At 53.3% G+C, this 23,192-nt stretch overlaps 3 protein-coding genes across 3 annotated transcripts; 2 read left to right on the forward strand and 1 right to left on the reverse strand.

Moving 5' to 3' along the window:
* Positions 1-1,117: 1,117 nt before the first annotated feature.
* LOC135816927 (uncharacterized protein K02A2.6-like) lies at positions 1,118-5,245 on the forward strand. Its single transcript, XM_065330033.1, has one exon. The coding sequence runs from the start codon at positions 1,118-1,120 to the stop codon at positions 5,243-5,245; it is 4,128 nt and encodes a 1,375-aa protein (XP_065186105.1).
* A 742-nt stretch (positions 5,246-5,987) lies between these two features.
* On the forward strand, positions 5,988-10,115 carry LOC135816928 (uncharacterized protein K02A2.6-like). Its single transcript, XM_065330034.1, has one exon. The coding sequence runs from the start codon at positions 5,988-5,990 to the stop codon at positions 10,113-10,115; it is 4,128 nt and encodes a 1,375-aa protein (XP_065186106.1).
* Positions 10,116-11,331: 1,216 nt separating this feature from the next.
* On the reverse strand, positions 11,332-13,194 carry LOC135816929 (uncharacterized). The gene has a single exon (XM_065330035.1). The coding sequence runs from the start codon at positions 13,192-13,194 to the stop codon at positions 11,332-11,334; it is 1,863 nt and encodes a 620-aa protein (XP_065186107.1).
* Between the last annotated feature and the right edge of the window lie 9,998 nt (positions 13,195-23,192).

Here is a 23,192-nt window from a genome sequence, read left to right on the forward strand (position 1 = left end):
ACGCACGTTTGGTACACGGATCAATCAGACTCGCGGTCGTGCTAGGTGACTGCCGAGCAGCGGATACGAGAGAAGTCTGAAGAAAGAGTCCGACTGGACAGAAAAAGTGATTCTCCAATGCTCCCTTGGACATAACTCTCTTTTTGTGTTGAATATTATTGTATTGAGTATGCACAGAGCACAGATGCTATTACTACAGGCGATACACTTTGCACTAATCTGGCATATTTTGCTACACAAAATCCATTCTTAGGGCCGATATATTCTACTATGCGATAATACTGCTTGTAAGAATAAATATACACATAAAATATGTGTTATGATAATGAAAAAATGAGTGTTCATTCTTGTAAGCAGTATATTCTTGTATACGACCACACTATAACCGATACGCACTGTATGCCTATAATTTATCTGTGTAGACTCACAAGAAGTGTGAGTTTCAAAGTCTTAAGAAAAATGTTGAACGATCGTTGCTGGGATGACGACTACAACATAGCTTAGCGGTAGAGCAGCGCTAGCCATAACCAAGTGTCCCAGGTTCGAGACCTGGTGGAGGCAGTCAAGTTTTTCTTCGGACTTTTCCCGTTCCAATTCACTAAAACTTCTGAAAATCTAAGAAAGTAAAATAAAATTTATCTCTCAAACAAAAAGAAAAAAACCCCTGATAAAACTAGGTGTGCAGTGCAGGACAGTTTTGTTTGCACCCGTAATGATGCTCAGGGTAAGTTCTGGCCAAGGAGTGTAGTATGAACTCTTTTACGCACTTTACTTGTATGCATGCACGTGCCGTTGCGACACGTGTTCACGCCCGCCATGTGGTCTTTACACTCCGAGCATGCGGGCCCCTCAGGTACGCATGCGAGGAACTGATCATGGTTGTTCTGTTTTTCGTTAGTTAGGAGTTTGTTTGCACGAAATGAAGTAGAAGCCTTTTCGGTGTGTGTAGTTCTGTTGTTGTCGGACCTGGATGGTTGCTGTGCGATACACCCAAAACATGGTGGCAGCGGTGTTCTCGCGGTGCTAGCTTTCGGTTTTCTGTCTCCGTTTTCCGCGGATGGGTCCGAAAAAATCCAAGCCTCACGTCACGAAAGTAAATCCACCTCGTCCAGGTATCATGAGTTCTGACAACTCGGAGTCTCAAGCTTCTACCTCCGCCGCAACTGCCTCCGCCAGTCCGGCCGTAGATATCTCCGCGTTCTCGCAGCTGCCTCAGCTCCTGCAGGCTCTGATACAGCAACAGCAACAGCAGCAGCAACACCTCCAGCAGCAGACCACCGTTTCGACTGCTCTACTTCAGCATCTGTCTCAGCCGAGTCAGCCTCCCGCTCCGGCTTCGGTTTCTCCCGGGAATTTTCCCAAATTACAGCCTTTGGAGGACACCGACGATGCGGAGGCTTGGTTCCTTACCGCCGAACGCCTGCTCATTGGTTACGGCGTGCCTCCCGATCGGCCAGCCTTGGCGATCGTACCCCACCTCAAGGGCAAAGCTCGCAGTGCTTACAATAATCTGCCCGTGGGTGACTCGAAGGATTTCGTTCTCATCAGAACTGCAGTACTCGCGCGTTTCCGATTGGACGCGGAGGAGTATCGCCTGAAGTTCAGGTCCATAAATTTGTCCTCGCCTGGCGAGACGTACATGAAACTCCACCACCGGCAGAGGGATTTGTTCGAAAAATGGATCACTCACGCAATTGCGTCTGGAGGCACAATCGATGTTCCGTTCGTGACTGACCAGATAGTGCGCGAGCAGCTGCTCTCCACCCTGCCTGCGGAAGTGCGCCGGCATGTACGGGAGCAACCACGAGTGAGTGCTACTGACACAGGCAAGCTGGCTGACGCGTTTGCGCGCGCGCAGTCAGACCTGAGCCGGACTGCTCCACCGCTAGGAGGTGCTCCAGTAACAGTACACGCCGTCCAGCATCGTGGGTCATCTGGCAAACCTACGTCCTCCGAACGTGGTTCCACCTCTAACGCCTGTGGATACTGCGGAGGCAAATCCCACGCACGCTCAGCCTGCCCGGCACGCGAAAAAACGTGCAACAAGTGCAACAAGCGCGGGCACTACGGCGCTGTCTGCCGCTCATCCCGCCATGCCCGTGCGCTATCGGCCGAGTCTTTGCCGGGCACCGATGCCGTCGCTTCTCCCAGCTCCGTGTCTGAGGAATCTATTGATCTGGTCCCCATCTACGTTGGTGCCGTATCCGCGCACCCTCCCAGCTGGCAGGTTCAGCTCACCATCAATGGCACCACCGTTCCATTCAAAGTCGACACCGGTGCCGATGTGTCTGTCATCTCCGAGGAGGTCTACAACTCCCTTAGCACATCCCCGCAGCTCCAGCCTTGCCGGCACGTTCTCGTCAGTGCAGCCAACACCAACCTCGAGACATTGGGCCTCTTCTCCGCGCGGCTCGTCTTTCCCACCTCTGGTTCTTCACACACTTGCACCGTGTACGTTGCCAGAGGCCTGCGCGTATGTCTCCTAGGGGGCCCTGACTCCGTCGCTCTTGGTCTAATCAAACGTTTGTTCTCCAGCGACACCGCGTCCGCTACACCACTTTCGACCGCTCCGGAGCCCAGTCAATCCACGGACGATGCGCCGGGTAGCTACTCCTCAGCTCCCGCCGAGTCAGAACCTCTGCCTCTGACAACTCCTGGCGACGCTATCCCACAAGACATACGGCAGGAATTTCCGTCACTCTTCTCTGGTCTTGGGTCACTCAACGAGCCGTACAACATCGAGCTCTCACCTGATGCCAAGCCATCGTGTCTCTACGCTGCGCGAAACATCGCACTGCCGCTCCGCTCTAAAGTGGCCACCGAGCTTCAGCGCATGGAACAGCTTGGTGTAATCCGCCCTGTCGTGGAGCCCACTGACTGGTGTGGTGCAATCGTGGCCGCACCTAAGTCCAACGGCACGGTACGCATCTGTGCTGATCTGAAACCTCTGAACGAAGCCGTCCGACGGTCACACCATCAGCTGCCAACAGTAGACGAAACTCTTGGCCAAATCGGCGACTCAACGGTGTTCACGAAGCTCGATGCCAACAGCGGGTTTTGGCAGATCCCGCTGGACAGTCCCTCCCAGCTTCTAACCACCTTCATCACCCCCGCTGGTCGGTTTTGTTACACGAAGTTGCCGTTCGGCATTTCCTCTGCGCCTGAGATATTCCAGCAGCGCATGTCGAAGATCCTGGCTGGCCTGGAGGGTGTGGTCTGCCAAATGGACGACATCCTTGTCCATGGCCGCACTCGTGCCGAGCATGATAGTCGTCTCTACGCGGTGCTCCGACGCCTGGTGGGTGCAGGGCTAACCCTCAATCCGTCGAAGTGTGAGTTCGCCGCCTCCGACCTGTCCTTCTTGGGAGTGCGGCTCACTGCTGCCGGCATTCAACCAGGTGACAGCAAGACCTCTGCTATCCAGCGCTTCCGTCAGCCTCAAACCGTCTCAGACATCCGCAGGTTCATGGGTCTGGCGAACCAACTGGGAAAGTTCTCTCCCAATCTCGCCGCCCTCAGCCAGCCACTGCGAGAGCTGTTGTCTAAAGGTCGCGCATGGACTTGGGGTCAACCACAGCAGGCAGCCTTCGACAACATCAAGGCAGAGCTCTGCAAGCCAGCCTGTCTGCAGCGCTACGACCCCAACTACGACACCAAACTATCTGCCGACGCCTCGTCCTATGGCCTCGGTGCCGTGCTCTACCAGCGCCGGTCCTCAGATGATGAGTGGTGTCCCGTCGCTTGCGCATCCCGGTCTCTCACATCGGCCGAGCGCAACTACGCCCAAATCGAAAAGGAAGCTCTCGCGATCACTTGGGCTGTTTCCCGCTTTGACACTTACCTGCTTGGCATGGCGTGCTTCCTCATCGAGACGGATCATAAGCCTCTCGTACCTCTTCTCAGCACGAAGCGCCTACACGATCTCCCAGCGAGAGTCCTGCGCTTCCGACTCCGCCTGGCACGATATCACTACCAGATCATTCACGTTCCAGGGAGCTACCTCACCAGCGCCGACGCTCTCTCACGCGCCCCTCAAGACGACTCCCCGAGTCGGGATGACATCACCATTCAGGCTGAGTGCGACGTGTTCGCTACTATCGCAGTCGAGAATCTAGCCGATCAGACCGTCCCGACGCAGCAGGTTAGAGACGCCCAGCAACAGGACGCTACATGTCAGCAGCTGCGAACCCTCATCCTCGACGGCTGGCCCTCCGCTATCCGCGATGTACCGCAGCCCCTCCGTGAGTTCTGGCCTGTCCGCTCTGACCTCGTCCTGCTCGATGGCCTGATTATGAAAGGCTCCCGGATCTATATTCCCCAGTGCTTGGTGGCCGATACTCTTCAGCGTCTTCACGCCGGTCACCAAGGCGTCACCCGTACAACCCAACGCGCCACAGTGTCAGTCTGGTTTCCTGGCATCACCGCACGCATTAAGGCTCTCGTGCAAGATTGTAGCACTTGCAAGGCCTTCCGCCCGCCGCCGGTCGAGCCACTGCTCGCTCACCCCACACCGCCTCGCGCGTGGCACACCATTGGCGTGGACCTCTGCCAGCTCGACCGCGCTCAGTACCTGGTGGTGGAGGACTATTATTCCCGCTATCCAGAAATTGCATCCCTCACTTCCACGACATCAGCACGGATCATCGACCATCTCCACTCAATCTTCGCCCGACATGGCATTCCAGCAGTCCTTCGATCGGACAACGATCCCCAGTTCTCGTCCGCTGAGTTTGCCCAGTTTGCAACCAGGGCCGGCTTCCGTCACATCACGAGTAGCCCTCACTACGCACAGTCGAACGGCGAGGTTGAGCGTGCCGTCCGCACCGTGAAGGCGTTCCTGAAGAAGTCCGCCTCAGCAGCTGACTTATATGATGCCTTGCTGGCATATCGGTCGACACCCCTCAGTTTCGCGCCGTACAGCCCGGCGGAGCTACTCATGGGTCGCCGCCTCGCAACGCCGATTCCATCACAGTCAGCCCAGCTCCAGCCCAGCTCAGTGGACACGGATGCCTTCCGTGCAGCCGACACAGCGCAACGCCAGAAGTCCGGAGCTCAGTACGACCTGCGGCACAGAGCGACTATCCTGCCCGCTCTCCCCCCAGGCGCGGACGTGATCGATGTCTCGACTCCAGGTCGCCGGGAGAGGGGTACAGTGGTAGCAAGATCAGCTGAACCCCGATCCTACATAATCCAGTTGTCATCCGGACAAGTACGACGAACCCGGCATCACCTGATCGCTATCTGACTCTCTCTCTCTCTCTTCCAGTCACTTTCTCACTGTGTGTTCGAGCACGTATGCACGTGCGTTTGTGTGTGCGTGCCGATATGTGTCTGTCTTTCTCTCGCTTTCTCTCTATTCCTGTTGCTACTTCGAAGTAGTACCTTTACGCGGCTGAATAGTAGGCTTTGACTCCTCACGCTCTGGTTGGGCGATCCTGGATTAGGACGCTACTCTCAACCTCCTATTTCCTGGTCGCTCAATCATAACGCATTGCAAGAGTCCTTGTTCTCTCATGTGTATTGGCCCGCCGTCTTACTCAGTATTGTTTCTACCGTTCCGCATGTTTTTCACTTTCCCATCTTTAGTTCCTCTAGCTCCCCGGAGGGGGGAGATGTAGTATGAACTCTTTTACGCACTTTACTTGTATGCATGCACGTGCCGTTGCGACACGTGTTCACGCCCGCCATGTGGTCTTTACACTCCGAGCATGCGGGCCCCTCAGGTACGCATGCGAGGAACTGATCATGGTTGTTCTGTTTTTCGTTAGTTAGGAGTTTGTTTGCACGAAATGAAGTAGAAGCCTTTTCGGTGTGTGTAGTTCTGTTGTTGTCGGACCTGGATGGTTGCTGTGCGATACACCCAAAACATGGTGGCAGCGGTGTTCTCGCGGTGCTAGCTTTCGGTTTTCTGTCTCCGTTTTCCGCGGATGGGTCCGAAAAAATCCAAGCCTCACGTCACGAAAGTAAATCCACCTCGTCCAGGTATCATGAGTTCTGACAACTCGGAGTCTCAAGCTTCTACCTCCGCCGCAACTGCCTCCGCCAGTCCGGCCGTAGATATCTCCGCGTTCTCGCAGCTGCCTCAGCTCCTGCAGGCTCTGATACAGCAACAGCAACAGCAGCAGCAACACCTCCAGCAGCAGACCACCGTTTCGACTGCTCTACTTCAGCATCTGTCTCAGCCGAGTCAGCCTCCCGCTCCGGCTTCGGTTTCTCCCGGGAATTTTCCCAAATTACAGCCTTTGGAGGACACCGACGATGCGGAGGCTTGGTTCCTTACCGCCGAACGCCTGCTCATTGGTTACGGCGTGCCTCCCGATCGGCCAGCCTTGGCGATCGTACCCCACCTCAAGGGCAAAGCTCGCAGTGCTTACAATAATCTGCCCGTGGGTGACTCGAAGGATTTCGTTCTCATCAGAACTGCAGTACTCGCGCGTTTCCGATTGGACGCGGAGGAGTATCGCCTGAAGTTCAGGTCCATAAATTTGTCCTCGCCTGGCGAGACGTACATGGAACTCCACCACCGGCAGAGGGATTTGTTCGAAAAATGGATCACTCACGCAGTTGCGTCTGGGGGCACAATCGATGTTCCGTTCGTGACTGACCAGATAGTGCGCGAGCAGCTGCTCTCCACCCTGCCTGCGGAAGTGCGCCGGCATGTACGGGAGCAACCACGAGTGAGTGCTACTGACACAGCCAAGCTGGCTGACGCGTTTGCGCGCGCGCAGTCAGACCTGAGCCGGACTGCTCCACCGCTAGGAGGTGCTCCAGTAACAGTACACGCCGTCCAGCATCGTGGGTCATCTGGCAAACCTACGTCCTCCGAACGTGGTTCCACCTCTAACGCCTGTGGATACTGCGGAGGCAAATCCCACGCACGCTCAGCCTGCCCGGCACGCGAAAAAACGTGCAACAAGTGCAACAAGCGCGGGCACTACGGCGCTGTCTGCCGCTCATCCCGCCATGCCCGTGCGCTATCGGCCGAGTCTTCGCCGGGCACCGATGCCGTCGCTTCTCCCAGCTCCGTGTCTGAGGAATCTATTGATCTGGTCCCCATCTACGTTGGTGCCGTATCCGCGCATCCTCCCAGCTGGCAGGTTCAGCTCACCATCAATGGCACCACCGTTCCATTCAAAGTCGACACCGGTGCCGATGTGTCTGTCATCTCCGAGGAGGTCTACAACTCCCTTAGCACATCCCCGCAGCTCCAGCCTTGCCGGCACGTTCTCGTCAGTGCAGCCAACACCAACCTCGAGACATTGGGCCTCTTCTCCGCGCGGCTCGTCTTTCCCACCTCTGGTTCTTCACACACTTGCACCGTGAACGTTGCCAGAGGCCTGCGCGTATGTCTCCTAGGGGGCCCTGACTCCGTCGCTCATGGTCTAATCAAACGTTTGTTCTCCAGCGACACCGCGTCCGCTACACCACTTTCGACCGCTCCGGAGCCCAGTCAATCCACGGACGATGCGCCGGGTAGCTACTCCTCAGCTCCCGCCGGGTCAGAACCTCTGCCTCTGACGACACCTGGCGACGCTATCCCACAAGACATACGGCAGGAATTTCCGTCACTCTTCTCTGGTCTTGGGTCACTCAACGAGCCGTACAACATCGAGCTCTCACCTGATGCCAAGCCATCGTGTCTCTACGCTGCGCGAAACATCGCACTGCCGCTCCGCTCTAAAGTGGCCACCGAGCTTCAGCGCATGGAACAGCTTGGTGTAATCCGCCCTGTCGTGGAGCCCACTGACTGGTGTGGTGCAATCGTGGCCGCACCTAAGTCCAACGGCACGGTACGCATCTGTGCTGATCTGAAACCTCTGAACGAAGCCGTCCGACGGTCACACCATCAGCTGCCAACAGTAGACGAAACTCTTGGCCAAATCGGCGACTCAACGGTGTTCACGAAGCTCGATGCCAACAGCGGGTTTTGGCAGATCCCGCTGGACAGTCCCTCCCAGCTTCTAACCACCTTCATCACCCCCGCTGGTCGGTTTTGTTACACGAAGTTGCCGTTCGGCATTTCCTCTGCGCCTGAGATATTCCAGCAGCGCATGTCGAAGATCCTGGCTGGCCTGGAGGGTGTGGTCTGCCAAATGGACGACATCCTTGTCCATGGCCGCACTCGTGCCGAGCATGATAGTCGTCTCTACGCGGTGCTCCGACGCCTGGTGGGTGCAGGGCTAACCCTCAATCCGTCGAAGTGTGAGTTCGCCGCCTCCGACCTGTCCTTCTTGGGAGTGCGGCTCACTGCTGCCGGCATTCAACCAGGTGACAGCAAGACCTCTGCTATCCAGCGCTTCCGTCAGCCTCAAACAGTCTCAGACATCCGCAGGTTCATGGGTCTGGCGAACCAACTGGGAAAGTTCTCTCCCAATCTCGCCGCCCTCAGCCAGCCACTACGAGAGCTGTTGTCTAAAGGTCGCGCATGGACTTGGGGTCAACCACAGCAGGCAGCCTTCGACAACATCAAGGCAGAGCTCTGCAAGCCAGCCTGTCTGCAGCGCTACGACCCCAACTACGACACCAAACTATCTGCCGACGCCTCGTCCTATGGCCTCGGTGCCGTGCTCTACCAGCGCCGGTCCTCAGATGATGAGTGGTGTCCCGTCGCTTGCGCATCCCGGTCTCTCACATCGGCCGAGCGCAACTACGCCCAAATCGAAAAGGAAGCTCTCGCGATCACTTGGGCTGTTTCCCGCTTTGACACTTACCTGCTTGGCATGGCGTGCTTCCTCATCGAGACGGATCATAAGCCTCTCGTACCTCTTCTCAGCACGAAGCGCCTACACGATCTCCCAGCGAGAGTCCTGCGCTTCCGACTCCGCCTGGCACGATATCACTACCAGATCATTCACGTTCCAGGGAGCTACCTCACCAGCGCCGACGCTCTCTCACGCGCCCCTCAAGACGACTCCCCGAGTCGGGATGACATCACCATTCAGGCTGAGTGCGACGTGTTCGCTACTATCGCAGTCGAGAATCTAGCCGATCAGACCGTCCCGACGCAGCAGGTTAGAGACGCCCAGCAACAGGACGCTACATGTCAGCAGCTGCGAACCCTCATCCTCGACGGCTGGCCCTCCGCTATCCGCGATGTACCGCAGCCCCTCCGTGAGTTCTGGCCTGTCCGCTCTGACCTCGTCCTGCTCGATGGCCTGATTATGAAAGGCTCCCGGATCTATATTCCCCAGTGCTTGGTGGCCGATACTCTTCAGCGTCTTCACGCCGGTCACCAAGGCGTCACCCGTACAACCCAACGCGCCACAGTGTCAGTCTGGTTTCCTGGCATCACCGCACGCATTAAGGCTCTCGTGCAAGATTGTAGCACTTGCAAGGCCTTCCGCCCGCCGCCGGTCGAGCCACTGCTCGCTCACCCCACACCGCCTCGCGCGTGGCACACCATTGGCGTGGACCTCTGCCAGCTCGACCGCGCTCAGTACCTGGTGGTGGAGGACTATTATTCCCGCTATCCAGAAATTGCATCCCTCACTTCCACGACATCAGCACGGATCATCGACCATCTCCACTCAATCTTCGCCCGACATGGCATTCCAGCAGTCCTTCGATCGGACAACGATCCCCAGTTCTCGTCCGCTGAGTTTGCCCAGTTTGCAACCAGGGCCGGCTTCCGTCACATCACGAGTAGCCCTCACTACGCACAGTCGAACGGCGAGGTTGAGCGTGCCGTCCGCACCGTGAAGGCGTTCCTGAAGAAGTCCGCCTCAGCAGCTGACTTATATGATGCCTTGCTGGCATATCGGTCGACACCCCTCAGTTTCGCGCCGTACAGCCCGGCGGAGCTACTCATGGGTCGCCGCCTCGCAACGCCGATTCCATCACAGTCAGCCCAGCTCCAGCCCAGCTCAGTGGACACGGATGCCTTCCGTGCAGCCGACACAGCGCAACGCCAGAAGTCCGGAGCTCAGTACGACCTGCGGCACAGAGCGACTATCCTGCCCGCTCTCCCCCCAGGCGCGGACGTGATCGATGTCTCGACTCCAGGTCGCCGGGAGAGGGGTACAGTGGTAGCAAGATCAGCTGAACCCCGATCCTACATAATCCAGTTGTCATCCGGACAAGTACGACGAACCCGGCATCACCTGATCGCTATCTGACTCTCTCTCTCTCTCTTCCAGTCACTTTCTCACTGTGTGTTCGAGCACGTATGCACGTGCGTTTGTGTGTGCGTGCCGATATGTGTCTGTCTTTCTCTCGCTTTCTCTCTATTCCTATTGCTACTTCGAAGTAGTACCTTTACGCGGCTGAATAGTAGGCTTTGACTCCTCACGCTCTGGTTGGGCGATCCTGGATTAGGACGCTACTCTCAACCTCCTATTTCCTGGTCGCTCAATCATAACGCATTGCAAGAGTCCTAGTTCTCTCATGTGTATTGGCCCGCCGTCTTACTCAGTATTGTTTCTACCGTTCCGCATGTTTTTCACTTTCCCATCTTTAGTTCCTCTAGTTCCCCGGAGGGGGGAGATGTAGTATGAACTCTTTTACGCACTTTACTTGTATGCATGCACGTGCCGTTGCGACACGTGTTCACGCCCGCCATGTGGTCTTTACACTCCGAGCATGCGGGCCCCTCAGGTACGCATGCGAGGAACTGATCATGGTTGTTCTGTTTTTCATTAGTTAGGAGTTTGTTTGCACGAAATGAAGTAGAAGCCTTTTCGGTGTGTGTAGTTCTGTTGTTGTCGGACCTGGATGGTTGCTGTGCGATACACCCAAAACAAGGAGGAGCTCATGAGCTTAGAGAACGCAGGTGTCGGCTGAGTAAGTGCTATGAAGGCAGGTGTCGGCTGAATGGGTGCTATTGTGGGCATGCAAACCGGCTCCTCTACGCCGGTTACTTTTAAAACTGTATCCATGAGAGAGAAATTGCCACATCATATGTTGTGCAAACGGTGCAAAACATTTTTGGCATTTATTGCAGTTATTTGCAGTTACAGTAGCAGAAAGCCTTACTAAAGAGTACATAAGGATGGCATTGGCAGCACATGAGTATGAACAGCAGGTAATTTGGCATAAGATAAAGGCAGTAAAACAAACAAACAGTTATCAGGAGACACAGGGTGAGCAAACAACAGAACAATGTGAGCAAGACATCCAGCAACAGAGAAATATCTAATAAAGCAGACAATTCCTATTCTGTCATCAGTCTGTACTGTGTAGTCACTGTAGCCGGAGACTACTAACGAAAACCATACTTCACAAAACATACACGTAACTTGATTACCAGCATTGCCGCAACAAGTCCATCCTGACAAGTATCCTGTGCTCGTATTACTACAGATTAGGACATAGCCAGCAGATCAGTAATGGGCTTCAATGGACTATTGTAACTTGATCACCCAGGTAGTACAACGATACATACCAGCATAGGTTACCGGTTGGGATGTTGCGCAACACTTCAGTTACACCGGTACGATGATGCAGTCCGGTCAGGCTATGATCATCATGGTTTAATGTCAATGTGATCAAATCATTGCTCTGCCAGGGCTGGCCTAGAGCACCACCACCACGAGAGGTATCAGCACCGCGACCATACCAACCGTACACTTCACCCTGTGTGCTATGTACATCATTCAGTACTGGACTAGACGATGCACATAAGTACACATAGATACCGGCATACTGTGTGACATCTATACGTACCTTTATAGCACTACTACCGAACTGTTCCTGTATCGGTGAACTACATACTGAACGATACTCATAGTCATAGGACGACGACATACGGATGGTTCGGTTGTTGTTCGTGATCTGAATACAGTCATCACAGCGGTTGATATCAAACACAGGTACAGGTGCCGGCTGAGCAGGTGCTGGTGGAACAACACTGAATTTCACTCGACTACCTTTCAGAGAAACACCGGCAATCGTAGTGGAAACAGCGTATTCGCCGGCTGCAGCAGGACGACATTTAGTAACCAGATGTCCAGTAGATGATTGCTGTAGGGGCTCGCACTGGACTGTCTTGCCGTCCGGATTTGTCACACAAACTCCTACATCGATCTTCCTCAGCTGGTCTTGGCTGATAGTAGCAGCATCGGGCAGGTGCTCCATCTCTATGTCGATCTCAACGTCACTGCCCATCTTACGATTGCCTGAGCAACGCACTTTGTTCTTTGCTGCATCAGCACAAAGACCCGCTTTGCTGATGCCAGCCACGAGATCACGTGTGTCGCTTGCCGCAAAGACGATGCCGCTCACAACACATGGCTCAGCATCACTCTTGCCAATCTCTGCTGCACCGTTCAAGGCTATCACTAGCCAAGACGACATGCGCACAAAATCCACACTGTCCTGGCAAGCTTCCAGCATGCCTCTCACCACCTCCGTTTGTGACACACTGCCCTGCAGCCTAGTGAGTTGCTTCTCCAGAGGTCCAAGTGCCTGACTTCGAAGATTATCAAGTTGATTCAGAACACTGGTTTCACGTTTCTGAATAGCTTCTACCAGAGAACGGAAAAATAGCACAGCCTCTTCTGATGCAAGCTCTATCTGATCATGAAGGTTACGAATGGAGGCCTGTACTTTCTCAATGGAGCTCTCCAGAATGCCATCACTCTCAGACACACAGCTCAACAACAAATCATTCACTGATGCTCTCATCTTCTCTGCTGCAGCATTGATAGACACAAGATCTTGTTTGTGCCGCTCATGTTTTCCAGTACCAATGCATCGCTCACATAACAACTTCTTACACTTTGTGCAGAACTTGGTCAGGATACTGCTTGGGTGCAGTGCACAGCGATGTTGTGATTGAGTAGCTGAAGCAGCAGTAGTGGTCTCAGCAGTCTCAGTGCCTGCTTCAGTCAATGCAAGTACCTCATGACCATGTGTAGCTCGGGAGATCTTGTGTCCTTCAGTGTGAAAACTGCACAGATGACTGCTGCATGTTGCACAGCTCGAAACGGCCACTTTTACATCCATACATTCATCACACGACACTGCAGACTTCTGCTCTGCATTACCACCCTCTACATTGGCATAGCTATCTGGCAAAGACAGCATGGAAGAAAGTCCAATCTGCAACGGTGTTGAAGCCCTACACTTAGGACAGGTGATGGAGCCATCTTCATCAACATTCTGCTCAAGGCACGAGATGCACAGAGAATGGAGGCACTGAACCAGTTTAATCTTCTTGTTTTCACAGCCACATGCTACACAGCTCACAGGAGGCATGTCTCAAGCATGAATTATCCTCTAGTCCAACACACTCAGCTTCTCATTAATTGTTTTCTCAACAATCAAGCTGGCAAAGGGATACTGGAACCTCTCTGGGATCACAAATACAGCACGAGGAATCGCGAGAAGAAAATAACACTCGCACCAGGCGGTGAACACAGAGATAAAAGTGGCACGGTGTCAGTAGTAGATGTAGCTCTGCACAGCAGTCTAGTGCAATGTAGGCTACACACAGCATGTACACATGCAGACAGTTGTACTCTCACTGCATGTACTTTTCAGAGATTGCATGACAAGCTGAGCTGGCCCCAAGGCCGGCCAGGTCTGTCATGACAGGTAGCACAGACTTGGCTGTCAATGCACCTGCACCCACCCTGCACTGAACCATGACATTCACATTGTGTTATAGTCCACCAAACACCATACTGTCATGTACAGTGCATTGCATCACACAGACTGTCTCTAGTCTAGCACCACTACCACTGACCCTCCCCCCCCCCCATTCACACAGCCAGTCTCTAGCACCACTACCACTGACCACCCTACCCCCCCCCCCCTCCCCTATTCACACAGAAATAATTACTTACTTGGAGAGCACAGTGCCACTGAAAAGAGAGTTTCCTATGATGAAGGTAGAGACCTCCTGCAGTGAAAAACAATCAAAAGTGCCCCTTCCATATTCACCTTTGATATTTCTGACCTACCCAAGTTGGGTGTTTCGCCTTGCTGCTTCAAATTGTAGCGTTACTAGTAGACCGCAGTGCCAATACATTAACTGGTCTTGCCTTCGTCCTAGTATAAGAGGCGACGTTCTCTGTTGCCGTGGGACTTAGTTTGTGCACCGTCATTTTCACTGCGCTCACCTTCCCCTCTTTCCTCATTTACTGGGCCATGAACCTTTCAAGTGGGAAAGCTGTTGGTTTGCTCACTGGAGATGTGTTTGTTGTGAACCCTGCTAAGATTCTCTAAATTGTCAGGATCGTACGACCACACGGCACGAGGACAACTGTTTTCCTTTACACAGTATATTTCACTTCATCTGATAATTAACAATGAACACTAATAACACCAGCTATTTATAGCATGCAAAAACAGCGTACATGCAAAACATAAGCAGATAAAACTGGACACAAAAGCGTATACAGCAAAACGCACACAACGCATATAGCGTATGCCATGCAGCAACATCAGCGGTACGGCGGAGTCGAAATACAACATTTCAACGAATACAATGCCATAAGCGCGAAGGCCTTTCCCAATTGAGAACTGGTGGTTTACAACATTCTCCCCACCAAAGGGCTTCTCACCGCCGTACAACAATGCACACAAGTCAAAAACGATCCGGGGCTCTGACTACGCGCCCAGAACGCGTTATCTCCTGCTGCCGTGGTGGTGGTAACGGTGCTGACGGTTCATACGCTGGCTGCTGAGGGACGATAGCAGGTTGAGCGGTATCTGCAAGCCCAGGAGCCACGTCCTGTGACGATACTTCTAACGGCACTAACCTTTGGATCGGCCTCAACAGGGTACTGGTACTCAACTTAACCTTGGCAACACGACGCTTACCATCTCGACCAGGGAATAACTCGATGATCCGTCCCAAACGCCAGAACTGTTTGCGCTTGGTATCATCGAGAACAAAGACAACATCACCCACAGCTAAAGGGCGCGACATGGTCTGTTGGTGTTTGTTCAGCTGACTTAGGTACTCCACCTCCCAACGATTCTTGACATGCTCCAGTGTCCGACTGAGGTAACGCAATCTCGATGACATCTGCGCAGCGTCCAGGGTACCTGCTGGCTTCTCTGACGACATCCAGATGTCACCCATCATCATTGCAGGGGTTACTGGTGGCTCATCCAGGCTATCAGACACATAAGTTAGCGGACGACTATTCACCACTGCTTCAACCTCATACAAGAGGGTCTCAAGCTCCTGGACCTTCAGAAACGCTGTTCCCATTACCTTTTTCAAGGCACTCTTCACTGTACCAACCATTCGCTCATAGAAGCCTCCATGCCATGGTGCAGCTGGAGGATTGAACATCCATGGCACACCCAGTTTGTCAGATGCCGCCTTGAACGTTGTAGCGTTGTCAGACCTGATCCGAGACGGCAAACTACGTCTCGCGACAAACTTCCGAAATGCCATCAAGAATGACTCGGTACTTAAACTATCGACCACCTCCAAGTGAACTGCTCTGGTGGTGGCACACACAAACAATGCTATCCATACCTTTGGAGATGACTCACCACGGCGCACGTACAACGGACCAGCATAGTCGATGCCGGTAGTTGCGAACGGCCGCTCGTGAACAACTCGGTCTTCCGGCAGCGGCGGGCAGACTTCTGAGGCAGCCTTAGCCTTGTAGCGGCGGCATGTAACACATCGCTGAGTAATGTTGCGTAGCGCCCGTCGACCACCGATAATCCAGAATTTCTGACGGATGAACGACAAGACTCCTTCTACACCTTGGTGCATCCTTTCAACATGCATTTTCTCCAACAGCAACTCGGTCAGATGATGTTTGCCTAACAGGACTGGGTGCTTGGCTCCATACGCCAACTCGCTGTGCTGAAGTCGTCCCCCGGCTCTGAGCACTCCATGCTCATCCAGAAACGGTGCAAGCTGATACACCTTCGACCCAGGCTTCACTGGTTGACCTTGCTTGATCAGCTCAAGATCCTCAGCGAAACATGCGGCTTGAACGATGCGGTACAATACGTTGTCTGCTGCAAAATAGAGTTCAGCACGCGGCTCAGTGTGCTTCCACTGCAACATCCGAGTCACCATGCCCTGTGCCCTCGACCATTTACTGAATCGGAGCCACCATTCCTTATCAGATTCTCGACTACAGGTGGTGGCTGACACTCGTACTTCTACACTGGACTCATCTGTAGCTGCGGTTGAGGATGCGGTGGGCCAGTCATTGGGCTCCGTGATCCAGGTTGGTCCGCCCCTCCAGAACGGACTACGGATCTGCTGTGCACTACACCCACGCGACGGTAAATCTGCTGGGTTGTGAAGGCCTGGGCAATGGTTCCACACAATGCCGACCTTCTTCGATATCTCTTGGACTTGACTGACGCGGTTAGCCACAAATGTTTTCCATTTGTACGATGGATTACTGATCCAATGAACGGTAGTGAGACTGTCAGTCCAGCCACAGACTTGCGTGACGGTCACACGCAGCTCCTTCACCACAAACTCAGCGTAGCGAGCCGCTAGACATACTGCTTGTAACTCAAGGCGGGCTAACGTGGGTGGAGACACGGGTACCACTTTGGCCTTGGCAAATACCAAGTGCGACTGTCCATTTACGACTGCATACAAACAACATCCAAACGCTTTCTCACTGGCATCGGCGAAGGCATGAAGCGCAATCGGCGTGTCAAGATTGCAGCAAATCCAACGTGGTATGTCAATGCTCACCACTTCGGCCAACTCTCCCCACCATTGCGCGCATGCGGCTGCGATGCCATCAGGCAACTTATCATCCCAGTCGCCTCCGACTTTCCAGGCTTGCTGTAGCAGTATCTTTCCGGGCACAACTGCCGGTGCTGCTAGACCTAGCGGATCAAACACTGACGCAACACACTTGAGGAGGGATCGCCGGGTCCAAACAGACGGCCTATCGGACTCGCCTAGCGCTGCTATGCTGAGCAAGTCATCACTGGCTTTCCATTTCAGACCGAGAACTTTATCTCCGGCCTCTGGATCGCACGGGATTTCGTTGCCTCGCCACTTGCGTAACTCCATGCCAGCATCCGTAAGCACACGCACGCTGAACTCTTGCATCTCCTTAGCTTCCGAGGCATTTGAGACACTAGAGACCAAATCGTCAACGTAGAAACTCGTGAGCAAGAGATCAATACGATCTCGCTCTTTGGGTGCAGACAACGCCCGTAGCTCCTTCAAGTGATGCTGAATCACCGCAGTAAGCATGTATGGCGAGCAGTTCACGCCAAATGGCAGTTTCGTTAGCCTCCAGGTTAACAGTTCATCGCTGTCGCTTCGACCGGGCCACAAGAAACGTAGGTACGGACGGTCTTCGGGATTAACCGCGACCATGAAGAAAGCCTTGCGGATGTCCGCTTGCAGCGCGCTCTTATATTCACGGAACCGTAATAGCATACCTGCGAGACTCGGCAATAGCGACGGTCCAGGGTCAACCATGTCGTTCAACGACTTGCCATCTGGAGCCGTCGCCGAGGCATTGAACACCACTCTTAACTTCGTGGTTGCAGCGTGCTCGCGGAATACACCATGATGCGGTACATAGTACCCGGCATCGCTCTCACATGGCTCCAGCTCAATTGCTCCAAGCTCGCGGTACTCCCTGATCAGCACATCATCATAGAGCGCACGCTTCCCATTCCTCTTCAGCTTTTCAAGAAGCCGCGTTGCGATGACTCTAGCTTGGGCAAAGTTATCCGTTGGGCGACGCTCATTTCGCCACAAGAGACCCACTTGGTACCCGCGGCCCTGGCGACATAGCGGGAAAGATGGCAGGTGCTGATGTTGTTCTGGAGGTTCATCCAACTGCCATAGTTTGTCGATGTGGGCTGTGACACATGACACGGTCACCGGCTGACTGTTTCGACTTGGTGCAGACGCTGGACCAGATAATACATTACCTATCTCTGTGTTCCACACCGTCTCACCATTAACTTCCTTCTTGCTGTGCAGTACCGCGTTGATATAGTCTGCACCAATCAGCATATGTATTTCGTCTGATGTCCCTTGTTGAGGCTTGTCACTCAGCTCTACTCCCCAACTGTGCCACTGCGCAATGGTCTGCGGACTTGCGCACTTCAGGTCCAGCTCAAGCGTTGGTTTCACGAACGCGCGTACCCGAATGCTAGCGGAGCTACCCTGGATCGTGATGGCGTACTTATCCATGCGCTGTTGGGTTGGTTCCGCGCCGAACGGCTTCACCTCTACATTTTCAACCCCAACGTGTTCTGCATCGATTGCTGACACCAACGCTGCAGTCACGAATGACGCCTCAGCACCCGAGTCCAGGAACACGCGAACCTTCGCGTTTCGAGTTCTTCCCTCAACTCGTGCCACTCCGGTCATCAGCCGCACACTTGGCGAGTGTAGACAGCACGACCCAACATTCTTCTCCGTAACTATCTCAGTCGGTTTCTCCCGGCTGTAACCTGCTCTATCCAACACATCATGTAGTAGCAGGTGGTGTTTCCTCTGGCATTTCGTGCATCTCGAGCCTGACCGACATTCTCTGGCCATATGGCCATACTTAAGGCAGTTCCAGCAGAGTCTCTCTCGCTGCAGAAAACCCTTTCTCCCTTCCTGTGGCAGCGACTTTAGCTGCTTCTCTGCATCTGCGACCGATATCGCCATGCACTGTGCCGACGCCGTGGGCCTTGGCACGGATCGTTCTACTGGCTTCCTGGCAGTATCACCCTGTCGTCCGTGCGCGACCTGGTAAGACGCGCCGTGCTCCTGTACCTGGCGCAGTGACATCCCGTAGCACTGCCGTTCGACCAGGTACGTCTTCATCTCAGGTCCGCATTGCTCCAAGATTACCTGCTTTGCCATTGCTTGCAGCACCGGGGACATTTTTCCTATATCGGCGCTATACTTGGTGTCCACCTCGCCATCTTCTGTCATAGCGAGTGTGGCCCACACCTCTACCTCTCGGCAAACACGGACAACGTATTGATGAAACGACTCATCTGACCGCTGCTTGCCTGTCAGCAATGTCTTCCACGCTTTATCCGGAGTCTTTCCGAGCGAGGCAAGCAACTCTCGTTTTGCTTCCTCGTAATTATTGCATCCAATACATATCCTCTCCGCTTTGCTACCTGCTAGCGCGATGCGCAGTCGCAGCAGCCATTCGCTTTCTTCGAACTCGTTCTTGGAACAGATGTCCTCGAACAGGTCAAGATAACGCTCCAATGGCTGCGTTCCATCATATGAGGGGATTTTCATCACCGGTTGACGCCCACCGCTGTGACTGGGAGATTCCTCTGTACCTCCCATCGTGGCTTTACCCTCACCCTCCTGCGCATTGGCGATGCGCTCGTTAATCTCCTTTAGTGTTTTGGCAAACTCGGTGCGGAGCGCCTCCTCTCGCCGTCTGGCACTGCGCTCCTCACGCTCCGCGTACTGTTGGAGCCTCTGCTCCACATGTACCTTCAACAACTCGCCTTCTAATCCTAACCGCTCTCCATTGTCGATAAAGCTGGCTTCCAAATTGTTCCATAGTTCCTCTGCCATGCTCGCTCCTATCCTGGCGTGGTCGCCAAATTTTGTGAACCCTGCTAAGATTCTCTAAATTGTCAGGATCGTACGACCACACGGCACGAGGACAACTGTTTTCCTTTACACAGTATATTTCACTTCATCTGATAATTAACAATGAACACTAATAACACCAGCTATTTATAGCATGCAAAAACAGCGTACATGCAAAACATAAGCAGATAAAACTGGACACAAAAGCGTATACAGCAAAACGCACACAACGCATATAGCGTATGCCATGCAGCAACATCAGCGGTACGGCGGAGTCGAAATACAACATTTCAACGAATACAATGCCATAAGCGCGAAGGCCTTTCCCAATTGAGAACTGGTGGTTTACAACAGTGTTGGAGCTAGGTCTCAGGTCGTTGAATGTCTCCTCAGTTTGCCTCTCAGTTTTCTGCCCAGTTATCACACTTTCTGACTGCCTACTGTAAAACTGGGAATTTTCGCTGGTCTAATCTTTTTGGTATTTCCTAAAATCAACTGCTCGGTGGCGTGAAAATTTCGGTAAATCAGTTTTCCAGATCCCAAATGCATTTTGCACACTATGTGGCATGGCTTTTGGAATTTTACGTCAAGTTTTATTTTAGGTAAAAATGTCCTGTTCCGAAGTTTGACCATGTACCGAAGTTATCGAAAATAAAACTCCAGCGAAATCTTCCGGTTTTACAGTGCTATCTTGTTACAGTGTGTAGCAAGAAGGACCCATGAGTGTGTGTGATCCCAGAAGTATCACACTCTCCATCGAACTTGAGTCAGATTTCTCAACCCTTGTTTCTCTTTGTCGTGTTTGATAGTGTAGTGAGGCATCCTAGATCAACCGTACCCCATATTTCCCACAGAAACCGCAAACTCCACTTCAACGTTACCATGATTACTTTCACTGTTCGGCTGCTGTACCAACACCTGAAACACATGAAAGAATCTTCTGTGCTTTTCCACAACCTCCAATGTGAACACCCAACCGTCAGAACTACATGCACATGTACATTGGAAAAGCTTTCTGTCTAAAGCCTTTCCATACTGGTGCTGGGTGTTTTCAGTTTCATGACATGTACATGTACACTGATGATGTAGATGATTTTTTGCGCACGCGCAAAAATATGTTAACACAGAAGGCGCATGTTCTGTTCCCAACAAACTCTCACGCACTCATTGTTCTCCGAAGTCCACTGTTCCTGACTTCAGTTCTTGCTTTGTCCGCATTGGCAGTGGATTTCTTTCTCAACCTCAATGTCAAGGTTTACCACAGCTCACGGAGATGCCCCGTGCACGTAAGCAGTCGGCTCCCGGGCCCAGGCGTTCCAGTCGCAGGCGCGCCTCGTCGTCCCCGTATGCCGACACTCCAAATCGAGCCCCTGCGGACCATGCGGCCGATCGTTCCGGCAATGCCCGTGCGGATCGTTCCGGCAAATGCCCGTGCGGAGCAGGACGATATCCCGTCCGCCGTTCCCCAGCCGGCCAGCTTACTCACAACTGGCCTTAAAGGGGAAGGTAAGGCAAAAATTAATATTTCACCAGTTGCAGTCTTCGGGGTGCTGAGTCGAATGGTCTTGGTCCGAGAAAGCTGAGACGCTCCCTTCCTACTTGAATCCCAATCGAACTCGCGCACTTCCACCGAAACTGGGTGACTGCGCCCTACTAGATGGGGATTTGTATGCAAAATGTCACTAAAAGCGCCATTTCGTTCTTATAAAAGCACGGATGACCGCGATTGGCCCATATGTTGTAGTCTTTTGGATGCTCAGTCGACTGGTTTTGGTCCGAAAAGGCTGCGATGCAGCGTTCCTCCTTTATTCCCAATCGAACATGGTTGAACAAGCGGTCACGTGCTCCTGGGTGCCCAAATCACCTGGTCACCACGCCAGCAGGCGACAACTTTCACACCAAGGTTCAACTCGCGTGACAGGACTGCACCCAAAAAAGGTCAAACAGGCTAGTAAGTTGTACCCTGCAGGCACGGTGACCAGGTGACTGGCGTACGCAGGAGCACGTGACCGCTTGTTCAACCATGTTCGATTGGGAATAAAGGAGGAACGCTGCATCGCAGCCTTCCCGGACCAAAACCAGTCGACTCAGCGTCCAAAAGACAACATATGGGCCAGTCGCGGTCATCCGTGCTTTTATAAGAACGAAATGGCACTTTTAGTGACATTTTGCATACAAATCCCCATCTAGTAGGGCGCAGTCACCCAGTTTCGGTGGAAGTGCGCGAGTTCGATTGGGATTCAAGTAGGAAGGGAGCGTCTCAGCTTCCTCGGACCACGACCATTCGACTCAGCACCCCGAAGACTACAACTGGTGAAATTTTAATTTTTGCCTTCACTTCCCCTTTAATCCACGGTCCGTTACGGCGGCCGTGTCGACGGCTGTCGTGCACGTGCACGTGTCCCAGGTCGTCAGGCTAACACACGGGTCGAGCGAGATCCCTCGTCACAAACAGTTTAGAAACACATGTCTTCGAACAAACAACAACTACCAAAACTCCATTGAAGCATCAAAATCAAAGGAGAAAAAAAGAACCAAGAACGGAGAGCTGGGGACGCACGTACCCGGCCCCGTACTGGGCGCACAGCCAAGGAGGATGACACCGTAGCGTCCCCACGCTCGACTGGCAAAGAAAACAGCAAGCAAAAAAATCTGACGAGTGCGAGCGCAGTTTCAACTTCCAGCATTTTGAATGACAAGCTGCAAGCGCGAAGCGAAACACGTGACCGAAAATAATGCATGATGTCATCAGTGCACACGCGGACATATGCAAAAAGGTCAAAAGCGAGTGCTGCAAGAAACAGCACAAATAAATAATAGTTCGGATGGCGAAGAGCTAGAAAGGCAGATTCCTAATTATCGAAGAACAATACATATTGTAGAGTTCCAACGCGACTGCCGGGAGATGCTGGCACCCACCAGACGGGTGGTTGCTGCCCCTGTCAGAGAAATAGAACGGAAACTGAGGCAGAGGAGCCACGTTGCAAACGGTGAAATGCGCAAGGTAAGAATATTCAAGCGGTGTCAAATTACGACGTACTGGGTAGACAAAGACAAACACTAACAAATGAAGAACGTTCCAACAGAAGCCGTGAGTGAGAGAGAGGTGAGAGGATGAGAGCCCTTTCCTGATCGGATCCGCAACATTACTCCCCACCAAAGGGCTCTTAACAGAGATTACAGATTAAGGCGAGCTGGAGGGTGGACAGCGCGGCCGCGTCGAGTGGTGCGCACGGCCGGGAGCGGTTGCTCCTGCGGACACGTGACCCTCGTTTCAGGCATCTCAGGGGCAAACTCGGGTTGCTCTCCCGATACATCTTGGGCTGCAGCATTCGTTGGTTCCTGCGACGGCGTCACCTCCAGAGGTACCAATCGCTGAACCGGGCGCAGCAGGGATGCCTGACCAACTTTGACACGCACTACTCTGACTGCGTCGTCCTTTCCTGGGAATACTTCTTCGACTCGTGCGAGGCGCCAGGACTGCCGCTTACGAGTGTCGTCCACTAGCAGCACCACGTCTCCCGCTGCCACACTCGACAAATTAGCCTGATGATACGCGATCAGTGCCGTCAGATACTCTTGATTCCATCTGTTATGGAGGTGTTTGCAGATCGTGTTAACATAGCGCTGGCGAGAATTCATCTGCTCGGCTGTGAGCGAAGCGTCACCATCTTTGACTCCATCAGGACCCCACACTCCACTGATCATCATAGCTGGCGTCAGGGGTAGC

This window comes from Sycon ciliatum, chromosome 5 (assembly GCF_964019385.1).
Source record: "Sycon ciliatum chromosome 5, ocSycCili1.1, whole genome shotgun sequence".
In the NCBI taxonomy this organism is placed as follows: Eukaryota; Metazoa; Porifera; class Calcarea; order Leucosolenida; family Sycettidae; genus Sycon; species Sycon ciliatum.